The 22,112-nt window shown below is 51.7% G+C and overlaps 1 protein-coding gene across 2 annotated transcripts in view; it reads right to left on the bottom strand.

Moving 5' to 3' along the window:
* Positions 1-6,843: 6,843 nt before the first annotated feature.
* PAX5 (paired box 5) overlaps positions 6,844-22,112 on the bottom strand; it is a 190,089-nt gene continuing 174,820 nt past the window's right edge. For both annotated transcript variants that reach the window (XM_027105494.1, XM_027105495.1), the window contains exons 9-10: positions 20,811-20,897; positions 6,844-14,019 (exon numbers count right to left, since the gene is read on the bottom strand). In XM_027105494.1, coding sequence (XP_026961295.1) covers positions 13,943-14,019; positions 20,811-20,897 — 164 coding nt within the window. In that variant the 3' untranslated portion in view covers positions 6,844-13,942. The remainder of the gene's footprint in view (positions 14,020-20,810; positions 20,898-22,112) is intronic.

Genomic DNA, 22,112 nt, shown 5'->3' with positions numbered 1-22,112 from the left:
TTTTTTTTTTAAGCTTATTTATTTATTTATTTTTGCTGTGTTGCGTCTTCGTTTCTGTGCGAGGGCTTTCTCTAGTTGCGGCGAGCGGGGGCCACTCTTCATCACGGTGCACGGGCCTCTCACTATCGTGGCCTCTCTTGTTGCAGAGCACAGGCTCCAGATGTGCAGGCTCAGTAGTTGTGGCTCACGGGCCTAGCTGCTCCACGGCATGTGGGATCCTTCCAGACCAGGGCTCGAACCCATGTCCCCTGCATTAGCAGGCAGATTCTCAACCACTGCGCCACCAGGGAAGCCCCAAGCCACCATTTTTAATAGTTCCTGCTGGAAACCTTCAACAGACAGGCAGTCTGTTGCCGCTGGCAGCCTGACACTTCTTTGGCTTGGAGTTCATTTCCAATGCCAGGTGCCTCATTGTGGCCAGAGTTCTGCAATTTTATTCTCCACTTTCTTCCTAGCCCTAGGTTGGACACCAGTGTTGACTGAGATCCAGATGGTTGGCTAAGCAGAATCCAGTGGCCAGGGGCTTTCAGAGGGTGCTTTTAGGGATGAAGATCACAGCGTGGAAGGCCAGATCCATGGAGCCCTCCACACCTTTGATCTCTCATTTTTGACTCTGAGTCCCCCTGGTCAGTGTTTGGTCTCTTGCCCTTGATTCACTGAGAACTGCAGTCTCACCGAGCATTTGAGAGGGAAGGACTGGAGAACATGTGGTTCAGCTTTATGTCCCCTACCCTGTTGTGCGGACGGAGACACTGAACCCCACGTGAGGACCTTCTGACATGGGTATGAGAGGAATTAGGCAGGAAGATGCCTGTTCTCTTGAGGGGTGGGGTAGGGTTCTTAGATGATCCCCCCCAGAGTTTCTGAAGCAGGTCTGGGTCCTCTGTCATCCTCACCCAAGTCCACCCTATCTCCTGTCTCCCTTCAATTCAATTCAACAAACATTTATTCAATAACAATCAGCTGAATAAATAATGAAGGAATGAGTCTCTCTGAACCAAGCAGTGTGCTGTAGGCAATGGAGACATGGTGGTATGGCAGAAACTGCTGCTTGTGTTCCAATAGCCACCCTCTCCTTTGCCCATAGTAACAGAAGTTGTAGCTGGACCAATAGGGCCTCTCAGAATAACGATCACCTTCTCCAGTCTCCCTTGCAGCTAGATGTGGCCACGTGACTCAGTTCTGGCCAGGGGGATATAAGCAGAAGTGTCAGGTGCCAGCTTCCAGGAGACAGCTGGTTCTCTTTTCTTCATCTCCTCTGTCCTGCTGCTGCCATCTTGGACCTTGGGGCTGAGGGATGTAGTCCAGGGAGAGCCGAGGATGTCCGAGTCTGGTCCTTGTGGGCCTGCTGCAGCCAAGTTGCCATATCAACCCCGATTACCAACTCCCAGGCTCCGTATGTGAGAGAGAGAGTAAATCTTACGTCTTGTAGAAGCCACTGTGATTCTGGATTTTTCAGTCATTCATAGCCTATCTATTCTGTTATAGGCAGTAAAATAAGTACTTAACAAGGGTTTGAAAAAAAGATTGTATTCTTCCTAGCTTTGCCAAGAAAACATTCGACTTTTTCAAGGGGAAATTTTATTAAGAAACTAGATCCTCTTGCTGAAAATATTTTAAATGAAGAGATATGTGTATGTACACACATACAACTCACGTTGCCCCAAACCCCCACCAAGCATGGAGCAGAGATCAAGGAGCATTTACTGGCTGAAGGGAGAAGAAAGCAATGGGCATTTCACTTTAAAATGCAGGTCCTGACAGCAGTTCCCAGTCACCCCAGTTGATTCATGCTTTTTCCTGGAATTTTAGTTTTTCTGGTATTCAACTTTCAGCCGCATCAAGGCATGCCAAGGTGAGGCATGTAAACACAAGGGCAGGCCACCAGATCTGCTGGCCAAGAATATACCCACACAGGAAGTGACATCCCAGTCTCTCCTTGAAGATACCTTCAAACTTCCAAGGGATTCTCTTAAAGCCACTTTCCCTTGGCTTTGGAGAGAGGAAGCAGCAGCCCTGTCCACAGGGCTCCTGAACCTGCATTTCCCCCAAGCTCCCCACCACTTCCTCTCTGTCTCTATTTTTGTAGTGGTAGGGTGAATGTAGGGGAGTGGTACTGGGCAGTCAGGTCCGTTCTCTGAATTGTCACCTCTCAGCACTGCAGGAGGTGACTGGACTCAACTGTTAGTGGCTCCATGAACTTTTAGCTTCAACTTTGGGCTTTGGCTGTGCAATTTTTGGAACAACAGGAAAAAGTCCACTAAGCATCAGTGCCTGGGAGACAGATAGTGCTCAAGAAATGCTAGTAGGTATTATCGTTCACAACTCAACCCAAAGAGTCTTGTATTTAGAAGCAGGGCAGAAGATCAGAGTGGACCAGGAGCATAGCTGCTGATGACAAGCCATGGGACACCGTCAATTCTTCAGGCCAGGAATACACTTGTCCTCCAAGCCTGGTGTCAGTTTGAGTTTAACTGAGGGTAGGACAAAGGTGAGGAGCAGACAGCTGGGCATGGCTCAGCCATTCTTTTGCTTCAGCCTCTCTGTCCTTCACTGCCCCAGAGCTGGTAGAAAAGAACTGGGTGCAGCTGAGGTTGAAATTCTCTGGAATTCATGAGTGTCATAAAGATACAGCCTGGCTATCTGTCCCCAGGCCCATTTCCTCTTCATCAGCACACAGCTAGACTGCATTTCTCAGCCTCCTTTGCAATTGGGTGTGGCCACAGGATAGGGTTCTGGGCAATTGAATGTGAATGGAAAGGAAAATCTCCCAAGGCATGATCCTCCATGCTCTTTCCTTCTTTGCAAGCTTGATGCAGATAAACAGGATAACCTTGGAGGCCATACCTTAAAGATAGCAGAGCCAAAAGATAAAAGGAACCTGGATCCCTTAGTCACCTTGTGGAAGGCTGCCTGTCTACCAGGAACGCCCACACTTAACAGTTGTGTAAGTGAAAAACAGACTGCTATTTTGTTAAGACACTGAAAGTTATGGGTTATGTTTGCTACATCAGCAGGCATCACCTTAACCAGTACGCCAAGTTCACACAGTAAATGAGGAAATGAGTCTGCACCCACATCGTCCGTCCATGCTTTAAGAACCTCTAGGCATTTCAGGAGTTTATCTGCCCTGCTCTATAAAGTATGCACAATGTTTTAAGTCCACTTTCTAGAAAGGTTTTCTTTCCAAACCTTCTTCTGGGCCTTCTCTATTAAAAAGGCCCATTTATAGAAACTACTACTTAGCATTTTTGGAACTTGTTATCCTATTCAGCAGAGTCTAAGTCAGAAGGCTTTGAACTCGGACAATTACTGCTCTTGATTAACAACAAGAACTGATGAGTTGGCCTTTCCAGTGTGCTAAGCAAACTCAGCCAAGCAGAAAATATCACTGAAAGGGAAACAACGGGAAGTGATTTTCTTGGTTACATTATGAGCCGTCGCGATATTTACACGTTTGTGGATAATGTGGGAACTCTGCTGCGCGTGCCCTTCCAGATGACACCATTGGGCTTGAAACGCCATGTTCCCTACTTGACCTGGGCTGTAAATGTCATCCTGTGACTGCACGCAGCCAGCCTAGTGGGAAAACCACAGACCTGGGGGTGGAAGTAGGCAGGCCTGGGTGCAAGACCCCCGCTGTGCTCTTTTAGAGTCCCTGCTCCTCTGGGTGTCCCCAGAGCCAGCACCCAGGCCTGGCAATCAACAGGCCGCTGCGGCCTCATAGTGTCGGACGGCCCAGAGGCAGCCTGGAGGAGTGTCCATTTCCTTGCACCGTCACCCAAACTGCGTATTTTTAAAAGATCTTTGTGCAGTTGAATCATGTTTTTTCTAATCTTGGATTGGACATTTACTAATATTTAGTATTACTTCATTTATGAGTGATCTATGCATGTCCGTTACCCATTTCTCTTTCTTCGAGATAGTAGTATTTTTCATATAATTGCATACAGCATTTTCATATATTAAGGGCATTGCACCTCTTCACATTTCATATGTTTATTTTCCCAGGTTAATTGTCTTTTGTTTCTGTTAAAAAATTTTTTTTGTATCTAGAAAAGTAAAAAAAGAGAAAGTCAAATATTTCTATTTTTTCCCTTAAGACATTTCTTTATAAGCTTATAAAGTCACATTCCATATGGAGACTTGAAATATATTTATCTATAAACCCCTAGTTTTATTTTAAAAAATTAAAAGTATTTGTTTAACCTACGAGGGATTTATCTGAATGTAAGATGTGAGGTAAGGATCTTCCTGAGGGCTACACTGGGAGTTGAGATCTGGGAAACAGAGCCTCTGGCTTGTGTGGAGGTTTGGACACACAGGGGCAGACGTCCCTGGACAGAGGTGGCACTGGACAGGCCAAGGAGGAGTTGATGTGTGAAGGGCATATCCAGGCTGGGCTTGGGTCTGGGGGTCTCTTTTTTCTCAGGTGATCCTGTGGACTGAATTGTGTCCCCCCCCATGCCCCCGACCCCCGGCCCCAAATTCATATGTTGAAGTCCTAACCCGAGTGCCTCAGAATGTGACTGTGCTTGGAGACAGGGTCTTTAAAGAGGTGAATAAGTTAAAATGATCATTAGGGTGCTCCCTAATCCAATATGACTATTGTCCTCATAAGAAGAGATTAGACAGAGAGAAGTCCATGTGAAGACCCAGGGGTATAAAGACCCAACATCTTTATTGGGGTATAATTGCTTTACAATGGTGTGTTAGTTTCTGCTTTATAACAAAGTGAATCAGTTATACATATATATGTGTTCCCATATCTCTTCCCTCTTGCGTCTCCCTCCGTCCCACCCTCCCTATCCCACCTCTCCAGGCGGTCACAAAGCACGGAGCTGATCTCCCTGTGCTTTGCGGCTGCTTCCCACTAGCTATCTACCTTACGTTTGGTAGTGTGTATATGTCCATGCCTCTTTCTCGCTTTGTCACAGCTCACCCTTCCCCCTCCCCATATCCTCAAGTCCGTTCTCCAGTAGGTCTGTGTCTTTATTCCTGTCTTACCCCTAGGTTTTTCATGACATTTTTTTTTCTTAAATTCCATATATATGTGTTAGCATACGGTATTTGTCTTTCTCTTTCTGACTTACTTCACTCTGTATGACAGACTCTAGGTCTATCCATCTCATTACAAATAGCTCAATTTCGTTTCTTTTTATGGCTGAGTAATATTCCATTGTATATATGTGCCACATCTTCTTTATTCTTATGATTGTTGTCTTGGGAATAATAAACTCTGCTTTACTAGAAAAAAAAAAAAGAACTGGAGCTGAGACTCCCAGCTCCAGCTCTTAGGAGCCTTTATCCCTCCACCTTTTTCACGGCCCAGGTGTAATCTCATCCTCTCAATGGGTCACCTCTGTCCCGAGCACCCAGCAAGGGGCCTGGCTGCAGTGAAAGTTTGAGGAACAAATGGGCCTGAGGCTTAAGCCTCACATGGCAGGCCTCAGGCATCTGCTCTGCCTCTCTTGGTGATGGTCGCTGAAGGCAGAGGTGTTGCTGGAGACAGAACATGCCTGAGCGTGTTCAGGGTGGCATTTCCACCCTCCCTACCGGAGGCCTGGCCCAAGACCTCCATCCTGCGTCGTGAGGGGGTGGCACATGCCCTGGTTACTGCAGATACTGGTGCCCCATATGGAGGGCAGAGGTGTCTCCTCTGTTCCAGGAGAGCCAGGGACAAGGTTCTGCAGCCTCAGGGACGAAAGCACAGCTCTGCCTCACCGGTTCCCCTAGGTTTGGAGCCCAACTTTCAGTTCCCAAATGCTGCTGCTTCGCTTTGAAGTTTGTGCCTCTCAGTCCTGAGCATGGAGAGGAGAGGATGCTGGACCAGTTCTCCGCGCAGCATCTCTCTCTCTCTCTCCCTCAGGAATCACCTCCGTCACTATCCATTGCCAAAATGAATGGAGGCCACTCAGCTGGCTTTATTAAATATGAATGAGTCGCAGCCCATGGCCCCACACAGTCACTCGCCCACTCCATCTCTGGCAATTACTGCGTCGCACACACTGTGCCAACGGGCGCAGCGGTCCCTGCCTGCCCTTGCAGACTGACACCGCCCAGCAGGGGCAGGGCTCGGGCTGCAGCTGCCCTGCCCCCTGATGGAAAGCCACCCCAGGCTCCCGTGCAGCCAAAGCGCTCAGCTCTGAAGGTGTAGGGACAGGGCACCTCCCACAGAAGGATCGTGGATTCTTGGGCTCTGGTCTCCTGGCACGAGTGGCTTCCGAGCGCTGCTGCACGTTAGAGGTGTGGGAAGCGCCCAGACTGCTTAGGTTCCAGGCAACTTAAAGATTCACCCTAGATCAAGGTTAAGAGCATGTTTGCATGCACGCACCATTACTGAGCATATACTCGTGTGTGTTAACCTTCACGAGAACCCCCTAGAAAATAAGCTTCATGTTAGCAGGGTCCTTGTTTGCCAAGTTCTCTACTGTGTCCCTAGTGCTGGGGACAGAATAGATGCTCAGCCACTCTTTGTTGAATGAATGAATGAGGTGGGTGTTACTGACGATTCTGGAGCTAATGAAATTGAGGTTACAGAACTTAGCCAAGGATCCCCAGCCAGTGAATCAGAGCCAGAAGTCAAATCCGGCGGGGGGCTTAACCATCACTCCCCACGGCTGCTGGCAACTTGCCTGGAACCTCTCGAGGGTGGGGAATCTGCCTCTCCTGCCCCTGCCCGGACCACAGTCCAAAGCCACAGCACACCGTTCTAGCTGCACGGATTTGTTCTGACCCTGATTTTATCAGGAGAGCCAATAAAACTCCCCACAAGCCCAATGGGCTTTGGCAAAGTTGTCAAAGACCATCTCTGAAGTTGTAAAAACAAATGAGATCAAATTCTTTTTCTGAACTTAAAAAATTACTTTTATTTTAGGAACCAATAAAATTATGGCAAATATTTACAAATAATTATCTCACATAAAGGTTACATAAAATCAATTCTTCACAAGTAACAGTCACTCATGAAAAGTCACACAGATATTGAAACTACGCCAATCTTATTGCAGGTTTCTCCAACTAACCTAAAATAAATGTGTTGCAGTCAACCATTTAACTTAGAATAAAACCACAAATTCCAGGTTTGACAAGAAAAAAAGTTAAAAATGAAACCAAAATCCCACCCCTCTTTTCTCCCAAGTCCCACCCCTAGCCCCTGCCCTCCTCCCAACAAAAGAAAAATATGTCCAACATCTTTGGCAAATTGGCACTGCTGTAATTACATTCAAATATTATTACACACAAAAGCAACACACATCACTAAGAAAAAAAAACCACCAATATTTCAAGTCAATTATTTTCTACTAGAAAAAAAGAATACAAAACATACACATTTTTTAAGAAGCATTTTTTTTGTCAATCTGTTGGAGACAGATCATCTCCTACTTTGAAAGGCAATTCAATTGTGGGGGTGTTTTTTTTGTACTTTTTTTTTTTTTTTTTTTTTTTACAAGTAAGCGTCTATGCAGGCATCGCAAACTTTGGCGGTTAACAGTAGATATGTATTTCTTTGATGCTGGAAGGTCAGTCCCTAAGACAAAGTCAACTGTTGCAAAGAATGAAAAGCAAAATCCACGTGTCTTCCTGGCAAAGAGTTCCATTTGCAATGTAATCAGCATTTCTACAAATACTCCATGTCCAAGGCCACTAGAGACTGAAAAACCAGGGCAGCATCTTCCAGCAAGAGTCAGGGCAAAAACCGAGTCAGATTTCCACTCTTGGCCCAAACCTGGAGGCCCAGAAGCTGGGGCCAAGAAGTGTGGCCTCACTGCCCGCTACCCCACACTGTGCTGGCGGCTTGGGACCAGGGCATGGGCCTGCCTCTTCCTGAGCCCCGGGATAGGCTACTGCCAGGTCTGCTCATCTCCTCTGACCAAAGGTGAGAAGAGCAGGCAAGAATTGGCATGAGGAGACTCAGTGCTTTCTCTGAGTTTCAAGTACGTCTGAGGTGTTGGGGTGCACATGCCTGTGCGTGCGTGTGTACACTCACCTGGGCACGTGTGGAAGGGGAGGCCAGATTCGGAGGCTCTGAGCTTTGCAGGGTGTTTAAAATAGACTCAGGACTTATTTATTTTCTTTTTAGCTTTATAGCAATTAATTGGCTATTGATTGGTTGGAATGTTCAACTCTCCATTTCCTCAAATACAATAAAATAGTTTCATTAAAATGTATTCATGCTTGAAAATAAGGGAGCCATTAAATGGTTTCCTTTCTGTTCCACTCCAAGGGAAATGCACCACTTGTAAATCAAAAATCCATCATCCAAAATCACTTGTTCTTAATGGTGCTTTTGGAGAAGATGAGGGATGTTGTCACGAGAGTGGCAATTGTGGGGATGAGGGGCCCCTCTGGCTGCAGGAGTGGGTGGGTCCAGGTTGGTATGGGTGAGGCTGCAGCTGGGCCTCCTCCAGCCAGGCTGCAGAGTCAGGGAGGGAGGCACATAACTCCCAAGGGGTCCCTCCGCCTGCTGTTCCACACACTTCTCTCTCCCTGCCAGGCTCAGAGCTGTCCGAAGCTGAAGGGCAGGATTCCTGCCCTCTCCCTCCTGCCCAGAGGCCAAATATACCACCTGAGACTGACCCCCTTTTACAATTCATCAAGATTCCCTCAATAAATAGATAAACTGCTGCATTTTCTCCTCATGTGGCTCAGGGGTCTAAGATGTGGGAAGAAGAATAGACTTACTGACTGGTAGTTATATGTACCCTTAACTTGGAGATGAGCTAAACAGGACCCCTGGGAACATGTGGATTGAAACTCTAGAATGGCAAGGACGTGACCCTGAGGTCCCCTTTGATCCGCGGGGTCCAGGAACGGGACCCCAGTGTTGAGAAATTACAGTGAATGAAAGATAGGCTGGTGCCTGCCTGCTGTCAGCAAGCAGCCCGTGTCAGAGAAGCTGCAGGTCCCTGGTCAGGAGAGCGGGCAGGCAAGGGGCTCGCTCCCAGTCGGCCCCCTGGGACCTGGCCGCCACTCTGGAGGCACAGCCGCGCTGACAGTGGGGAAGGTGGATGGACACCTCGGCTCTGCCATGAATATGCAAGAGGAAATCCTGAGGTACGGGGACAAGGGGCCAAAGGGGCTGCCAGGAGGTGGGGCAGAATGCAGGCTAGGAGTCATGGCCTGACTGTCCAACTTTCCAGTAATGTATTTTGTTACCTTTTAAGAAATGCACTTGCCTTGGACCTCTCCGAGGCCAAAAGAACTAAAGGAATGTATTCTCCAGGAGCACTGGTGTGCGTGCCTGGAAACCGTCAGAGGCGGGCTCCTGGATGGGTGAGAGGCCAAGGCCGCAGAGCCGCCTCCTAGCGGGGCCGCTGGGGAGCTGGTCTAGCCCCCGGTGCTGTGGATCCACCAACTCTGGCCTGGGCCTGGCCTATCCAGGGGCCTGGATTTTTTCTCTACCCTTGTGGCAGTTGTGTCTCAGACATATCTTGTTTCCAGGTATTTGTCAGGAGTGCTTGGCTTGTTTTTAAGATTGCCTCTCCGTGGCTTGGAGCTAAATTCTAACTGAAATGTCATCCAGAAAGGGGTAGCTGGAGTCAGAGGCTGCCAAGGCAGGGCAGACGCTCTGGATGTGACTTCTCATAAAGGGATTTCATCCCTCAGTGCCCTGTGGCCACATCTGGGGCTCTTCCCTGGGCATGTGAAAGACGCCGGCAGCACTGACCTCCCTCGAAGCCAACAGTCCCCTATCCCTACCCACTCCGACGGTCTACCCATCCCACCTGCAAAGCCCAAACAGCCTGCAAGAGCCCAGAGTGTGGGAGGGAGAGAGTTAGGTACTGGGGGTGCCTGTTCCTGACACTGACTTGCTGGACAACTTGAACCTCATCTCTTACCTCTCTGCGCTCCCATCTCCCCCGATGTCCTTCATCTGCAATGAAGGACAAGGAGGTGAAGAAGGAAGGGGGCATTGGACAAAGAATGGGGGTCACAAGCTGGTGACCCGTGGGTCAGATTTTACCCACAGACTTTTTTTTTTTTTTTTTTTGGCTAACAGAGCATTAAAAGTTTTCACACTTGAATGCCACTGGGTAGGGCAAGCCCCCACTGCCCAGGCTGCCCGTGCCCTGCAGAAGCAGCAAGGTCACCCCACCTGCATGGCCTGGGAAGCAGCTGGTCCAGGGCCCTTGAGATAGTGATCTGTGCTTCCCAGGGCTCTGGGCACCCCCGATGGCCCGAATCTGGGGACTGCTGCATATTGTCACAGCCAGATTTGAAGTCTGTTCCACAGCAAGAAGGACAAAGACAAGAGGAGTGTGGGGACAGCTCATGAGGCTGGAGCCCTGGACCCTGAGAGTCAGAGCCGGGCCCACGTCCAAGCCCTGTCAGGGCTTGTGCTGTGGCCTTGGATAAGCTCCAACTCCCTCTGAGTCTCAGGCACAGCAGGGAATGAGTCGGGATGAAACCTCAGAAGAGTTGGTGTGAATGTGGCAAAGACTCTGCAGTTTTCAGTGTTAATGGGAATCAAGTTGGACCAGCAAAGCTACCAACCCCCTGGCCCCTACGTCAGGCCAGCCTCTGAGTCTCTGTTTTTTCTTTCCTCATTGCAGGTCTGGGGGTTTCTAGGGGACTGAAGGGTGTTTCTAAGCCACACATGCCCATGACAGGAGCATGAATCTGGAGAGAATGAGTCCTGGAAATCTGAGAATTCTCTTTACCTCTATCTTGCCATGTGAGCCTTAAATCTCAGTTTTTCCATCTATAAAATGGGCATTGTGATCTTTGCCCCATGGGATGGTCAAGGATTGCAAAGCACCATACAAACATCAGTTATGAAAGGGCTAACCCTAACTAAGGCGCCTTGGGAAAGGGATGTTGGGTTTGATATGTCATCATATTTTTCTTGGTTTCAGATAGACTAATGGTATGAAAAATCTTCGTAAAATCTACAATGTCCTTTTCAAAAAGAGCTGGAACACAGGGCTGAAGGCCCATGGAGGAATGCCCCAGACCTCCTGCCACAATGCTGGTGAAAGCCCTGGCCTTGTGTTTTACTTCAGAATTCTCTGGCATCTACTCAACGGCTTGTGTCCTTTGGAACCTTCCTCTCCAAGCTCCCAGGAAGCTCCTTGGGCAGCGTGGGGAACTCAGCTGGTGAGAGCAGGTACGTGTGTGGCAACATGCACGTGCGTCCGTGTGTGCTTGTGCTTCTGCCTGGAAGCCCAGGAATCAAGTGGTAGTAATCAATATAAATGCAATCTGAGGACCTGCAGAGCCTCAGGGGAGAGAGAAAAAGCATGGAGGGAGCTCATCACAGGTCAGGAGGAGGAACAGGATGGGGAGAGTGGTGCACTTGGGGCCAGGTGGGCTTTGCCGAGGAAGGACGGCGTGCGCCTTAGGTAGCCGGTTCAGGGAAGGCTGACCTCCTCCCAACAGCCTGAGACCATAGGAGCATCAGGATCCAAGGATCTGGGTGCCAGAGGCCAAGAGGCCGATGCTGCAGACCCCGGACTCCACCACTTTCTCTGGAAGGGAGGGAAGGTGGGAGGGTCCAGGTAACATATCTGCTCCTACCTTGCCCGGCAGGTGGAGGCTGGAGCTGGTTCATCTGGGCTCCTGGAGGCAAGCTCTGGCCCCAGCTGCCTCCTTTCTTGGCACAGCAGGTTCCAGGGCGGTGGGTGTGCCTGCGGTGAGCTCACTGGCTCCACTGATGCCCTGAGTGACTGGGCTTCCTCGGCAGTTCTAGCAGCTCCAGGACACCTCATCTGAAGTGGTGGCCCAGAACCATCTCCTGCTGCCCTCACTGTTGACTTCCTGCCCCAGGGATGAGAGCATCGCTACATGCCAGGGGTCAGGGGGCCGAGTCCCAGCCTCACCTCCACCAGTCACTGCCTGGGGACTCCACCTTGCTAAGCCTCGGTTTCTTCTTCTATCCCACCACCTTGTAAGGGCATTGTGGGGCGGGGGGATACTTGGTGGTGGCCAGAGGAGGTCCGCTCTGTCTCCCTGCATGGTCCTGGGCTTCCCCAAGCTGGGCCTCAGTTTCCCCTAAGGGGAGCTGACTTAGGTCTTCCTCAAAGCTGAGTTTCACCCCCCCAGGTGCTCTTTGTTTCTCACTTGGCCCAAACATTAGCAGGACTCCAGTGCCCCACGATGCCTGCTTGGACGTGGAGGGCTTGCCCAGAGGCCCGTGTCACAGCCTCAGCACCCCAGGAGAAGGGAAGGGAAGGAGAGAGCTGTCGGGTAGTTCTGCAGGGGACCCTGCTCTACCAAGGCAGCTGAGGCTCAGAGAGGTGAACGGTCTTGCCTGAGGACACACAGCAAGGCAGGCAGAGGTGCGGCCAGGACAAGACCTCTTAGGCCTGATAACCTCAAGTGCGGGCTCCCTCTGCCCCAGCTCTCTGCCAGCTTAGTGGCATGCAGACATCAGGCACACTGTCACAGGAGAGGGCAGAGTCCACTGTCATTGTGGTAATTCAGTCCATGTTTGGATGGGGCCTCTACCTGTCTCTTCTGAGTTGGCAAGAGATACTGTGCAAGGAGTTGAGGCCCCAGGCAAGGAGATGGTGGCCCTGGTACCTCCATTTGAAAACCATTCCCAGTTCACACACCAATTCCTCACTGCCTGTCCTGTTCCTTTCCAGGAAGCTTTCCTCTGTCCCCCAGATCCTCCCAGGTGGCTTTTTCTGACCACTCCAGCCGACAGTGAATTATCCCAGCTCCCACTCCAGGCTCCCAAGGCCCTTGGCCATGGCCCTGACCATCACAGCCCCTTTCATCAACAGGTAGGTACCCACTATGCAAGTCATGCAGCCGCCCCCACAGAGCACCTCTGTTCCTAGACGCACACTAGGTGCCATGAGGCCGGGGAGGGGCTGGTCGGGAAGTTGTGGCTGACTGCTGTAGGTGTTTGTGGTCCTTGGTCCAGGCAAAGTCTTTTTTGTTAATCATTGTCTATGTGGCAGGGACAGGCTTGCCCAGAATCCACTCACTGGCATCCTGGAGGGTGGGAGAAGTGTCCATGGTAGGTGTCCAATGTGATTTGAGCCTGGGCACACCTCAGAAAACACATCCCAGTTCAGTTCAGTGGTTCCAGGGGCTGGGGGTCTGGAGAGCCTCAGGCCTGCCTTGGACCATCATCTCCTGGGTCCCGTCCAGCCCTAACATTCCAAGTCCACAATGCAATCAGCACCTTGGACGACATCTTACTTTAAAACAGTAGCTGAGGAATCTCCTAGACAGTTCTTTTTGAGTCCTTTGATACGGAAAAGAGCTGCTCGCACTGCACTGGGCCCAGGGAAATGGGGGCAGGAAGCCAGGGAGGGGTCTTGGTGGGGGGGTTGCTTAGAGCAAAGCTAACCCAATGAGACTCTTAGTCCAGATATTAAAGAAGTATCAATGAGCAGGGAGCTGGGGCCTGGGGGTGGGCATCCTTAGTCTCAAGGGCATCTCCAAACACACCTTCAGGGGGCACCCAGAGCAGAGGGGATGCTCTGTGCACAGGTCTAAGTCATCCTGTGACACGGTGGGAGTGCTGGATGCATAATGGCTGGGCAGTCTGCTCAGTTGGACCCTCGGGCCCACAAAAAAGCAGTAAGGTATTTACACGGGTGCTGTTGAAGCAACAAAAGCAAAAACTCTCCTTCCCAGGCCTGGGGCAGGAAGACGGGCAGGTGGTCAGACAGCTAGGGGGCTGGCAGGCTGGGCTGGGGCTGCAGTTGTCTGCAGATCAGTCTGTTGGTTTGTGGAGACCCAGTCACATCGGGAGAAGCTCATCAACTGACTCAGAAATGGACGGGTGTCTAGAAGTCCAACAGCGCTACCATAGAAGCCCAGAGTCCCTGGCAGGAAAAGGGGAAGGGAGTTTCAGGCGAGTGGGGGGTTGCTGGGGGTTCGGTCTCATTGGGCCCCTCTGGCTGTGTTCGGAGGGGGCTGGGAGGCTATGGCCTTCAGTGATATGTGTCATAAGTGCTTGGCGCCTGCCTGGCTCCTGGGGTCAGTGACGGTCGTAGGCCGTGGCAGCTGCGGGCGGGGCAGCTCCTCGGGCAGCGGCGCTGTAATAGTACGGGGAGCCTGGAAGAGACAGAAGAGGCCACGGAGGTTGGAGGGAGACCTTGTGCCCCCAGATCCGTACCAGGGGTCCCCTTTCCACCAGTGTCCCCTGCCTCTGTCTCTTCCTCCCCCTCCCCCAGTCCAGGCCACTGTCCTCTCTCACTAAGATCTCAGTCCCTGATCAGGGCCGCTGCCTGGTCATAGGTTTCAGGCCCTCCTCACCAGCTACAGCTGGGGTGGGCAGACCGAGGCCAAATCCACCCGCCCCCTGCCCCCCCTCCTGCCCCCACGCTGCTGCCTGTTTCAGTAATTAACGCTTGACTGGGACCGAACCTTGCCCGTTCGTTTCTGTATGGTCTGCGACTGCTTTCATGCTGCTACTGCAGAGCTGAGTACTACAATAGCGACCACATGGCCTGCAAAGCCTAAAATATGTACTATCAGACGCTTTACAGAAAAAGTTTGCCAGTTTCTGAGCAAGATGATGAAAAGTCATCACTTCGTAGTCTGGCCTGTGGAAGCTTTGTGACCTAGCCCTGCCGACCTCTGGATTTCCCTCTAGGACCACCACCCCTCCGGCTCACTCCCAGGCACCCCGCTCCTGCAAGATCACACTCTGCAGCCATCTCAAGTATACCAGAGGCCTAATGGCAGCTACCACAGGCTGAGCACCTCCTGCCCCTTTACACACGTTGTCTGATTGAATCCTACGGGGCAGGTAGAGCTAGCCCATTATATCCAACTCGCACGCCTCCGCGCCTTTTCCACGCTCTGCCTCCTGCGTGGAGCACGTTGGCTGCACCTTCACCCCCTTTCCTGTCCGCTGAATAGTGCCGCCTCCTTCAAGTCCGAGAGCCCCTGTCTCCTCCTCTGGGATGCCCCCTGTCCTGAGCCCACACCGTGCTGCAGGCTGGACCACAGGCTCTGATCATCTCTTTCTGTGCTTCTTCCCCCTCGCCTGCACGGAGAACCCCACACAGGCAGGGGCTGGGTTCTGCTCTGCTCGGTGTCTGTCGCCAGCCCTCAGCCTGGAGCCTGGCACATGGCACGTGCCCGGCTAGGTTTGCTGAGAAAATGAGCAACAGCACTGAGTGAACCAACAATAGTAAAGACCCTGCCCATTCATTCATTTTATTTTCCAACCCTATTGGGTGCAGCTCTGGGCAGCAATGAACAAATGCAGGCCAGTGTTCAGAGTCAAGAAGGGGGTCAGAGCTCTGAGAAAAGAGCTCTGGGAATGCAAGATTATTCTGGCAGGGTCAGGCTTCCTGGAGGAAGCGGGTTGGGTTGAACTTGGAGGACATGAAGATTTGGATATGTGAGTACGTGGGCGAAGGGCAGGGGTCAGCCCTGCTTCCTGTGACCTCCAGACAAAGCCAGCGTGGGGCATTTTGTACTGATGCTGGGTTCTTCCCACTGTCTCGGGGCTGCTCTCTTTAACTGCCTGCTTTGGATGAGGCCTGCAGGAGCCCTGCTCTGTGTTCAGACTCCTCTCCAGGGACAAAAGGGTCTGGGGGGCTCAAGGGGACGAGCAGATTCTCAGAACCACAGAAGTTAGAGACACTAGGCTGTCTCTTCCTTTTACAGGTGGGGCTGGGGGTAGTAGAACTGAGGCTCAACAGACCACGCATGTGCCCAAAGCCACAGAGCCTCTCGGGGCCAGAGCCTGGTGTGGAATTCTGGTTGTCGGCCCCTAGTTCAGGACTCTTTCTTCCATGACACAGTTCACAGCCTGTACGGCTATGTCGGAGGGCCGTGTTTATCCAAGTGGATAGCAGCTGGGGTCCTGTCAGCCACTGTAGACCACGTGTCTGCTGGGGCGGGAATAGTAAGCTGCTTAATTCCCCAGGGGAGGTGCCTCATACTTATTCTGAAATCTCACCCAAATCCAAACCAATCCTGGCATTTTTCCCAGATGCCATAACTGGGCACCAAGGCCTGAAGATTGCCAGTCAGGCTCTGTCACTCCTGGCTGAGTGAACTTGGACAAGTGGCTTCACTCCCCTGAGCCTCAGTTTTCTCATCTCTAAAAGGGGGGTCACAGTGGGGCTATACGAGGTCACCACGAAGTGAGGATGTGAAGGTGCTCTGGAAATGGACACTTTTCTAAGCCCTTTATATGCTTTAACTCTTTTAATTTCCACAACAATTCTATCAGGTAAGCACTAGTATTGCCCCCATTTAGCAGATGAGGAAACTGAAGCACAGAGAGAATAAGTAGCTTGCCCAGGGTCACGCTGCTAGGAGGTAATCAAGAGGGCAGGGTTAGCATGTGCCACCACCCCTCCAATCCCAGCCCCATTTAGTGGGTAAAATTCTCCCTCCCCAGCCTCCAGGAAGGCAGTAATGGCTCAAGCAGCAGTGATGATGGGGGCGCAGGCAGTGCCTTGCTGTGCTGTTCCGGAAGGTATGGACACCAGTGCCGTGCTGAAGTATTCCCAGAGATGGATTTTTCTGCTGCCTTCTGTCACCTCCCTGGTTGGAGCCCTGACTCAGACGCCTGGCAGCCTCCTCTGCTCTCTCTCCTGAGGGAGGGGGCCAGTCACCCACAGAGTATCTGCGGTACCAACCCAGCATCCCAGGTGAGAGGGGTGTGTGTGTGTGTGTGTGTGATGTGAGGGCCAGCCCCATGGGCCCGAGCATGGCACAGGAGCAGGAAAACCACAGGGGCTGCCCCCACAAATGAGGGACAGGAAATCCTGGCTCAGGCCTCAGAGTTTCCCAGGGGCCAGCTCTCACCCTGGGCTCTGACTCGCTTCCCTCTCAAAGCCTAATCTCATGGCCAGGCTGTCCAGCGACCCCAGTGCGAGGGCCCCATGGCAAAAATCAAAAACACTTGCATTTATCGTGAGAAATGGAAACATCACCTCACAAAGCGCTCTATCTTCCTGGTGCCCATTAGACCTCCAACTAGAATAAACTTGTCCTTTCTTCTGTCATTTTTCCTCTTTAATTCACATTATCATCAATTTACTTCTTGACACAGTCATTCCGGGCTCCTACTCGCTCTCTAATCCCTTTACAGTGGCCACAGGCGCTCCGGTTCTAATCCTAATTGACCGCAGCGGCCTTTCTTCCTGCCGCCAGCCTGCCGCCCCGCCTGCCCGGGGCCCCAGTGGGATGCTGGATCCCGGCCACCCTGGCTGGGCTGGGTGTGGGCAGCTCCTGGGGAGGAGGCTCGGCGGGAAGGGAGGCTCTCCTGCAGCTTCGTTAGGTGGCATTGCTCATCCAGGTGTGGGCAGGGTGTGTGAGGGTCCCACCTGTTTCCACAGCTCCCACTGATCTAGCAGAGCACAGAGGCACCTCAGAGCAGGTTTCCCCACTGGCACCCTCCCCAAGTAGCAGAAATACTCTGCTTCTCCAGCCCAGTGGGATTCTTTCAGCTAAAGCCCTGAAGACACTGGGGAAAGGGCAGGCTGGTAGCTGGGAGCGGGCCTGAAACTTATTTGCAAGACTGTGGCAGAGCAAGCCTGGCATCTCACTCATCTTCAGGAAAGTGGGATCACTGCATTCCGGGCCTCAAGAGAGCATCGTGTTCAGCTCCCGCTTGAATGAAGCTGCCAGTGGCCACTATCCTCATTTTACACCTGAGGCAACTGAGGCCCAGATTGGTTGATGACCTGACCGTGATTCCCCAGGTTACAGACTTGGGCAGAGCAGGGGCCATTTCTCATGTTTGTAACAGCCCAACATTGTTTAAACTTTTCTTGCGTTTGCAGAGTTTTCTGTGGTATGAGGCCTGCCTCTTTGAGTTAGAAGTCAGAACTCATTCTCCTAGTTGCCTTTGCTTCTAGAGCACAGGGGCATCACCTGGGCCCTGCCAATTAGAATCTCTTGAGTTTGACCTCAGTTGGGAGGGGAGCAGCTTGAGGAATTGGGCTGACAGACTCTACCTGCTGGAGGTGGGTACAGAGGCAGGGCAGAGCTCTCAAGCACCCCAGCTGAAGCAGTAGCACAAAGCGGGCTGCTTGCGGGTACCAACAGTGGAGGCGTATACGCTAGAGCAGCCCTGGAGTTGTTCCTGGCTGTGTGTCCCATGCCTGTCTCTTTGGTCCTCCTGGAGATTCTGAGAGCCCCCAATATTCCTTAATAAATTCACTTTCTGCTTAAACCAGCCAGAGTGGAATCTGTTGTTTGCAACTGAAAGCCTGACAGATAAATACAATAACCTGGCTTTCAAAAATAGATCAGTGCTGTTCTCATGGCATACAAGGTCTGAGTATTTAGGATTCCCAGGCTTGTTACTATGGAGAGATGAGCCTCTTTTCCTGGCTGTAGTACTGTTCAGACTGAATTGGTCAGGAAGAGTAAGAGTACCACATCACACACTGATTATGAATACAGGCTCTAGAGTCAGGGTGATGGGAGTTTGAGTTCTCATTCTGCTGCCTGCATGCTGTGTGACCTCAAGTATGTTAATTAACCTTTCTGAGCCTCACTCTTCATCTGTAAAGATAATATTGATACCTTGTGCCCCCTAGGACTGTTGGAAGGATAAAATGAGGTAACCCACATGAGGGGTTTTTCCCAGTACCTGCAGAATTAGCAAGTGCTCATTTAGATGAACAGAGTTTTGATTCTTTTTCCTCTTCTCCACACTGGTTCTGGACCCCCTCAAGTCACTGAGCACATCCCAGCACAGATATACTTGCCTGAGGCTCTCTCACCCCCAGCCTGTGAGCTCCCTGGGACATTGTCCACAACTTTTCCACACCAGACACATAGTCCATGCATATAATTGGGGATATGAACTGGATTTCACTCCAGCTTGAGCAGCAAAGGCCTCGGATGTGGTCTAGTCCCACCTTCCCCTTGACATCCCCTTGGGGTCCTAGCTGCCCACACAATCAGGTGCAGACTTCTTAGTGTGGCATTCAAGGTCCCCCACCTGTGGCCCTACCTCCTACTCCATCCCTTTGCTATGCTTGCCTGAGCAGCTCCCTTCTCACTTCTCTGATTCTTGAACTCCCAGGCAAATAAGCCTATCAGATACCTCATAAAAATTAGAAAAAGCAGCCATACTTCTGTGCCAGGGCTTGGGGCTTTGTGCCATGCATGGGCTCGATTTCAGCCCCCACTTGTCCCCTTGGGCAGTACACGACCATATGTGGAGGCCCTAGGTCAACATGGCCTCCTTGGGGTCATATCCCCATCACAAGGAACCCCTCCTGCAGCCTGGCCCAGGCTTCCTTTGTGCCACATCCCCTGTGGGTCTCACAGCAGCGCTGGGACCAGGGCTCTGTATGAGGCTGATTTGCAGGGAGTGGCTCCCAGGCTCAGGCCTCCTGACCCATCCCTCCACCCTAACCCCTGCTGAAAGACTCGGTTCAGGGTCAGCGTTTGCCTCCTGAAACTGACAACTGGGCCAACTCAGAACCCAGGGCCTCTCAGGGGGGTTGTTTAAGGAAAAGCATTAAGTAAGCGGAGACCTTACCTCATACTTAGAAGTAATTTTTACCAAAACCAAAAAAGAAGTCTGAGCAATCAGTCCCCAGATTCAGCCCCTCCAGGAGGCCACAGATGGCAAGAACCCAGTCTGCTATAAAATGAAATATTCAGGCACAGGGCCTGGAGTGCTAGTTGGCATTGTTCCTTATTTCACCTGAAGTTTTGCAAGCTGCACCAGAATGCTTTGGGCGGCCCAAGGCTCAAACTCATGGGAGGATTGCAGCCAGGAAGGGATGGTGTCTACGTCATTGTCCTAATCACCAAAGCAGGTTGGGGAAGGGGCCAAGGCTGTGACTTCATGGCCTCCTTCGCAGACCCATGCCTAGCAACTTGAGTTTGAAGACACCAGGTTCTTGCTTTTTTGATAAAGTCTATGTTTCTCAGTCCTGAAATAATTCAGGATCCAGGGAAGTAACAGGTTCTTAATTAAGCAGGCCTTATTAAGCTGTACAGATAAACCTGGATGGTCTCAGAGGCCCTTCCATGCCTGACCTTAGTGGAAATTCCTCAGCTGACTGCTGGGGAGAGATCGGTGTTGCTGCCTACAGGCTGATTCACTGGCTCTGCCCCCAGGGTGTGTGACATCTGTGAGCACTGAGCCCCTGCTTCATGCTCCAGAATCTTCAGCTCCAGCTGGCACTCACCAGCTGGTCTCATGTAAGTTCATTGCAACAAAACAAAGGGCTCTCCTTGGCCTTTTGAGGGCTGAGTTAGCCCTGCTTGGTCTTTGGGGTGGCCCAAATATCTTTGATGATGTACACAGATCAGGGTGGCCGCAGCCATGGACCATCTGCAGTCTGAGGCCTGGGCAGAGTCTGGGCACCAGCTGAGCTCGGAACGGCATGACTTGGCAGGCCTTCAGCCACAGGGCAACCCATTTCTAATGGAGCTGGCTCTAGTGGTGTCCATGGCAGACATCACTAATCAATATCCATGCCTCAGAGTCCTTACCAAGACAGATAGCCACTACCAATCAATCCAAGTTGGTCTACTGGCTGCTCTTATTTAGAGATTTCTCGCCAAAATATTCAATGATTCTTAAGAAATATGTTACTCTTGGGCAGGCACTTTTCCTACCTTTCTCTTTCTCCCTCAATGGCCTTTTAAAATCTGTTCCCCCTCTGTGCCATTTTCCCTTATCCACTAAAACATCGGGGGGAGCGCTGAGGGCATAAGCACGGCTGGAGTGGTGTTTACTGTCCTGAAGCCCCATCACAACTCCCACGTTGCAAGCATCTGGGGAGAGCTACCCACCCCACCTCAGTGACCGGACCTGCGGATATTGAGGGACCCTCGCCCAATGAGGGTGCCCAATGGGGCAGGTGATGGCCCAGGGGCCCCGCAGGGCCTCCGCCAGTACTCACCGAGCAGGCCTGGGTTGGGGAACCTCCAGGAGTCGTTGTACGAGGGGTATTGAGGGTGGCTGTAGGGGCTCCCGGAAAACTCACTCCCTGCATGTGGTGGGTGGAGAGAGAAACAGGAACCAAATGTCAAGTCAGGTTCGGAAAATGCCAATGGCATTTGTCTCTTTCATAAACTGTGGGTACTTTGTGTAACCAGGAAAGGCAAGTCCGGTCCACCCCCTTATCAAGTGGACAGCTGTCATTGGCATTGTCTACATTTTCCCCTATAACCTTTTTCTTATTAGTGGGATTGAATACCAACCTCTCACATGTGTACCATTGGATTACCAGGTGTTCCCTGGGGTTATTGACCCATTTTACAGATGGGAAGACTGATGCCCAGGGTCTCTCACAAAACAGCCTAGATTCACCCAACCCAAGTCCAAAGGCCCAGACTGCTTGGTTCTCAGCAGTAGCCTAAAAAGCCACTCAACAGCCAGCTACCTATACAACTGCTGAGAATCAAGCAGTCTGGGGCTTGGGACTTGGTTCTCAGCGCTGACAGAGGCCACTCCAGGACCCCAGTGTGGATGCAGTGCCACTTCCATGTGTTTCCTGAGTGGCTCTGGACTGGGAAGCCAAAGATGACCCCAACTCTAGTCTAGACCTCTGTGCTGTGAATCCAGAGAGGACTGCTCCCCAGGCCTCAGTCCAGTGGGGAAGAGGAGACATAAACTCAGGCCCCTGGCACTTTGCTGAGATGAAGGGACAAGCTGAAGGGCTGGGGGAGCACGGAAGAGCGACTGGGGGGGGCCTCCTGGGTGTGGGGAAAGGACCGAGAGCTGCAAGCTGCGCCAGGTGGAGAGAGCAGTGGGTGTGGGCGGGCAGAGCGGTAACTGAGGATGGCTCACTCTTGCCCAGCTGTTCGTGGAGCCATGACGCTTGCGTCTGGCACTTCCTTGTGCCCTCACTTCCAGCCACAGGAGAGCCTCTTTACCACTAGCCAGTGTCAGGAGAGGAGCTCAAAATCCCTGCCCTCAAACCTTGCTGCCCTGGCTCTGTAGCAGGACAGGCCCCTCCTGTCTCCTCCCTGTGGCTGCAGCTCCTGGGGTGTGGCAGCCCCAGTGCCTGGCAGCAGTTGTATAGGTAGCTGGCTGTTGAGTGGCTTTTTAGGCTACTGGTTACAGAGCATGTGGGCCCCACCCTGGCAGTGGTGACAGGACTCACACAGCCCCATGAGACCACCCTTGCACCATCCACGCGTCCATGGATTCTTGTTAGGGAAGCCAAAGGGCCGAAGGGCAGGAGCCTCTAGAAGGACAG

This window comes from Aethalodelphis obliquidens, unplaced genomic scaffold, assembly GCF_003676395.1.
Source record: "Aethalodelphis obliquidens isolate GAN/ISIS:26980383/991018 unplaced genomic scaffold, ASM367639v1 scaffold7, whole genome shotgun sequence".
In the NCBI taxonomy this organism is placed as follows: Eukaryota; Metazoa; Chordata; class Mammalia; order Artiodactyla; family Delphinidae; genus Aethalodelphis; species Aethalodelphis obliquidens.
The sequence above is the reverse complement of the archived record's forward strand: the minus strand, read 5'-3'. Positions and strand labels throughout refer to the sequence as shown.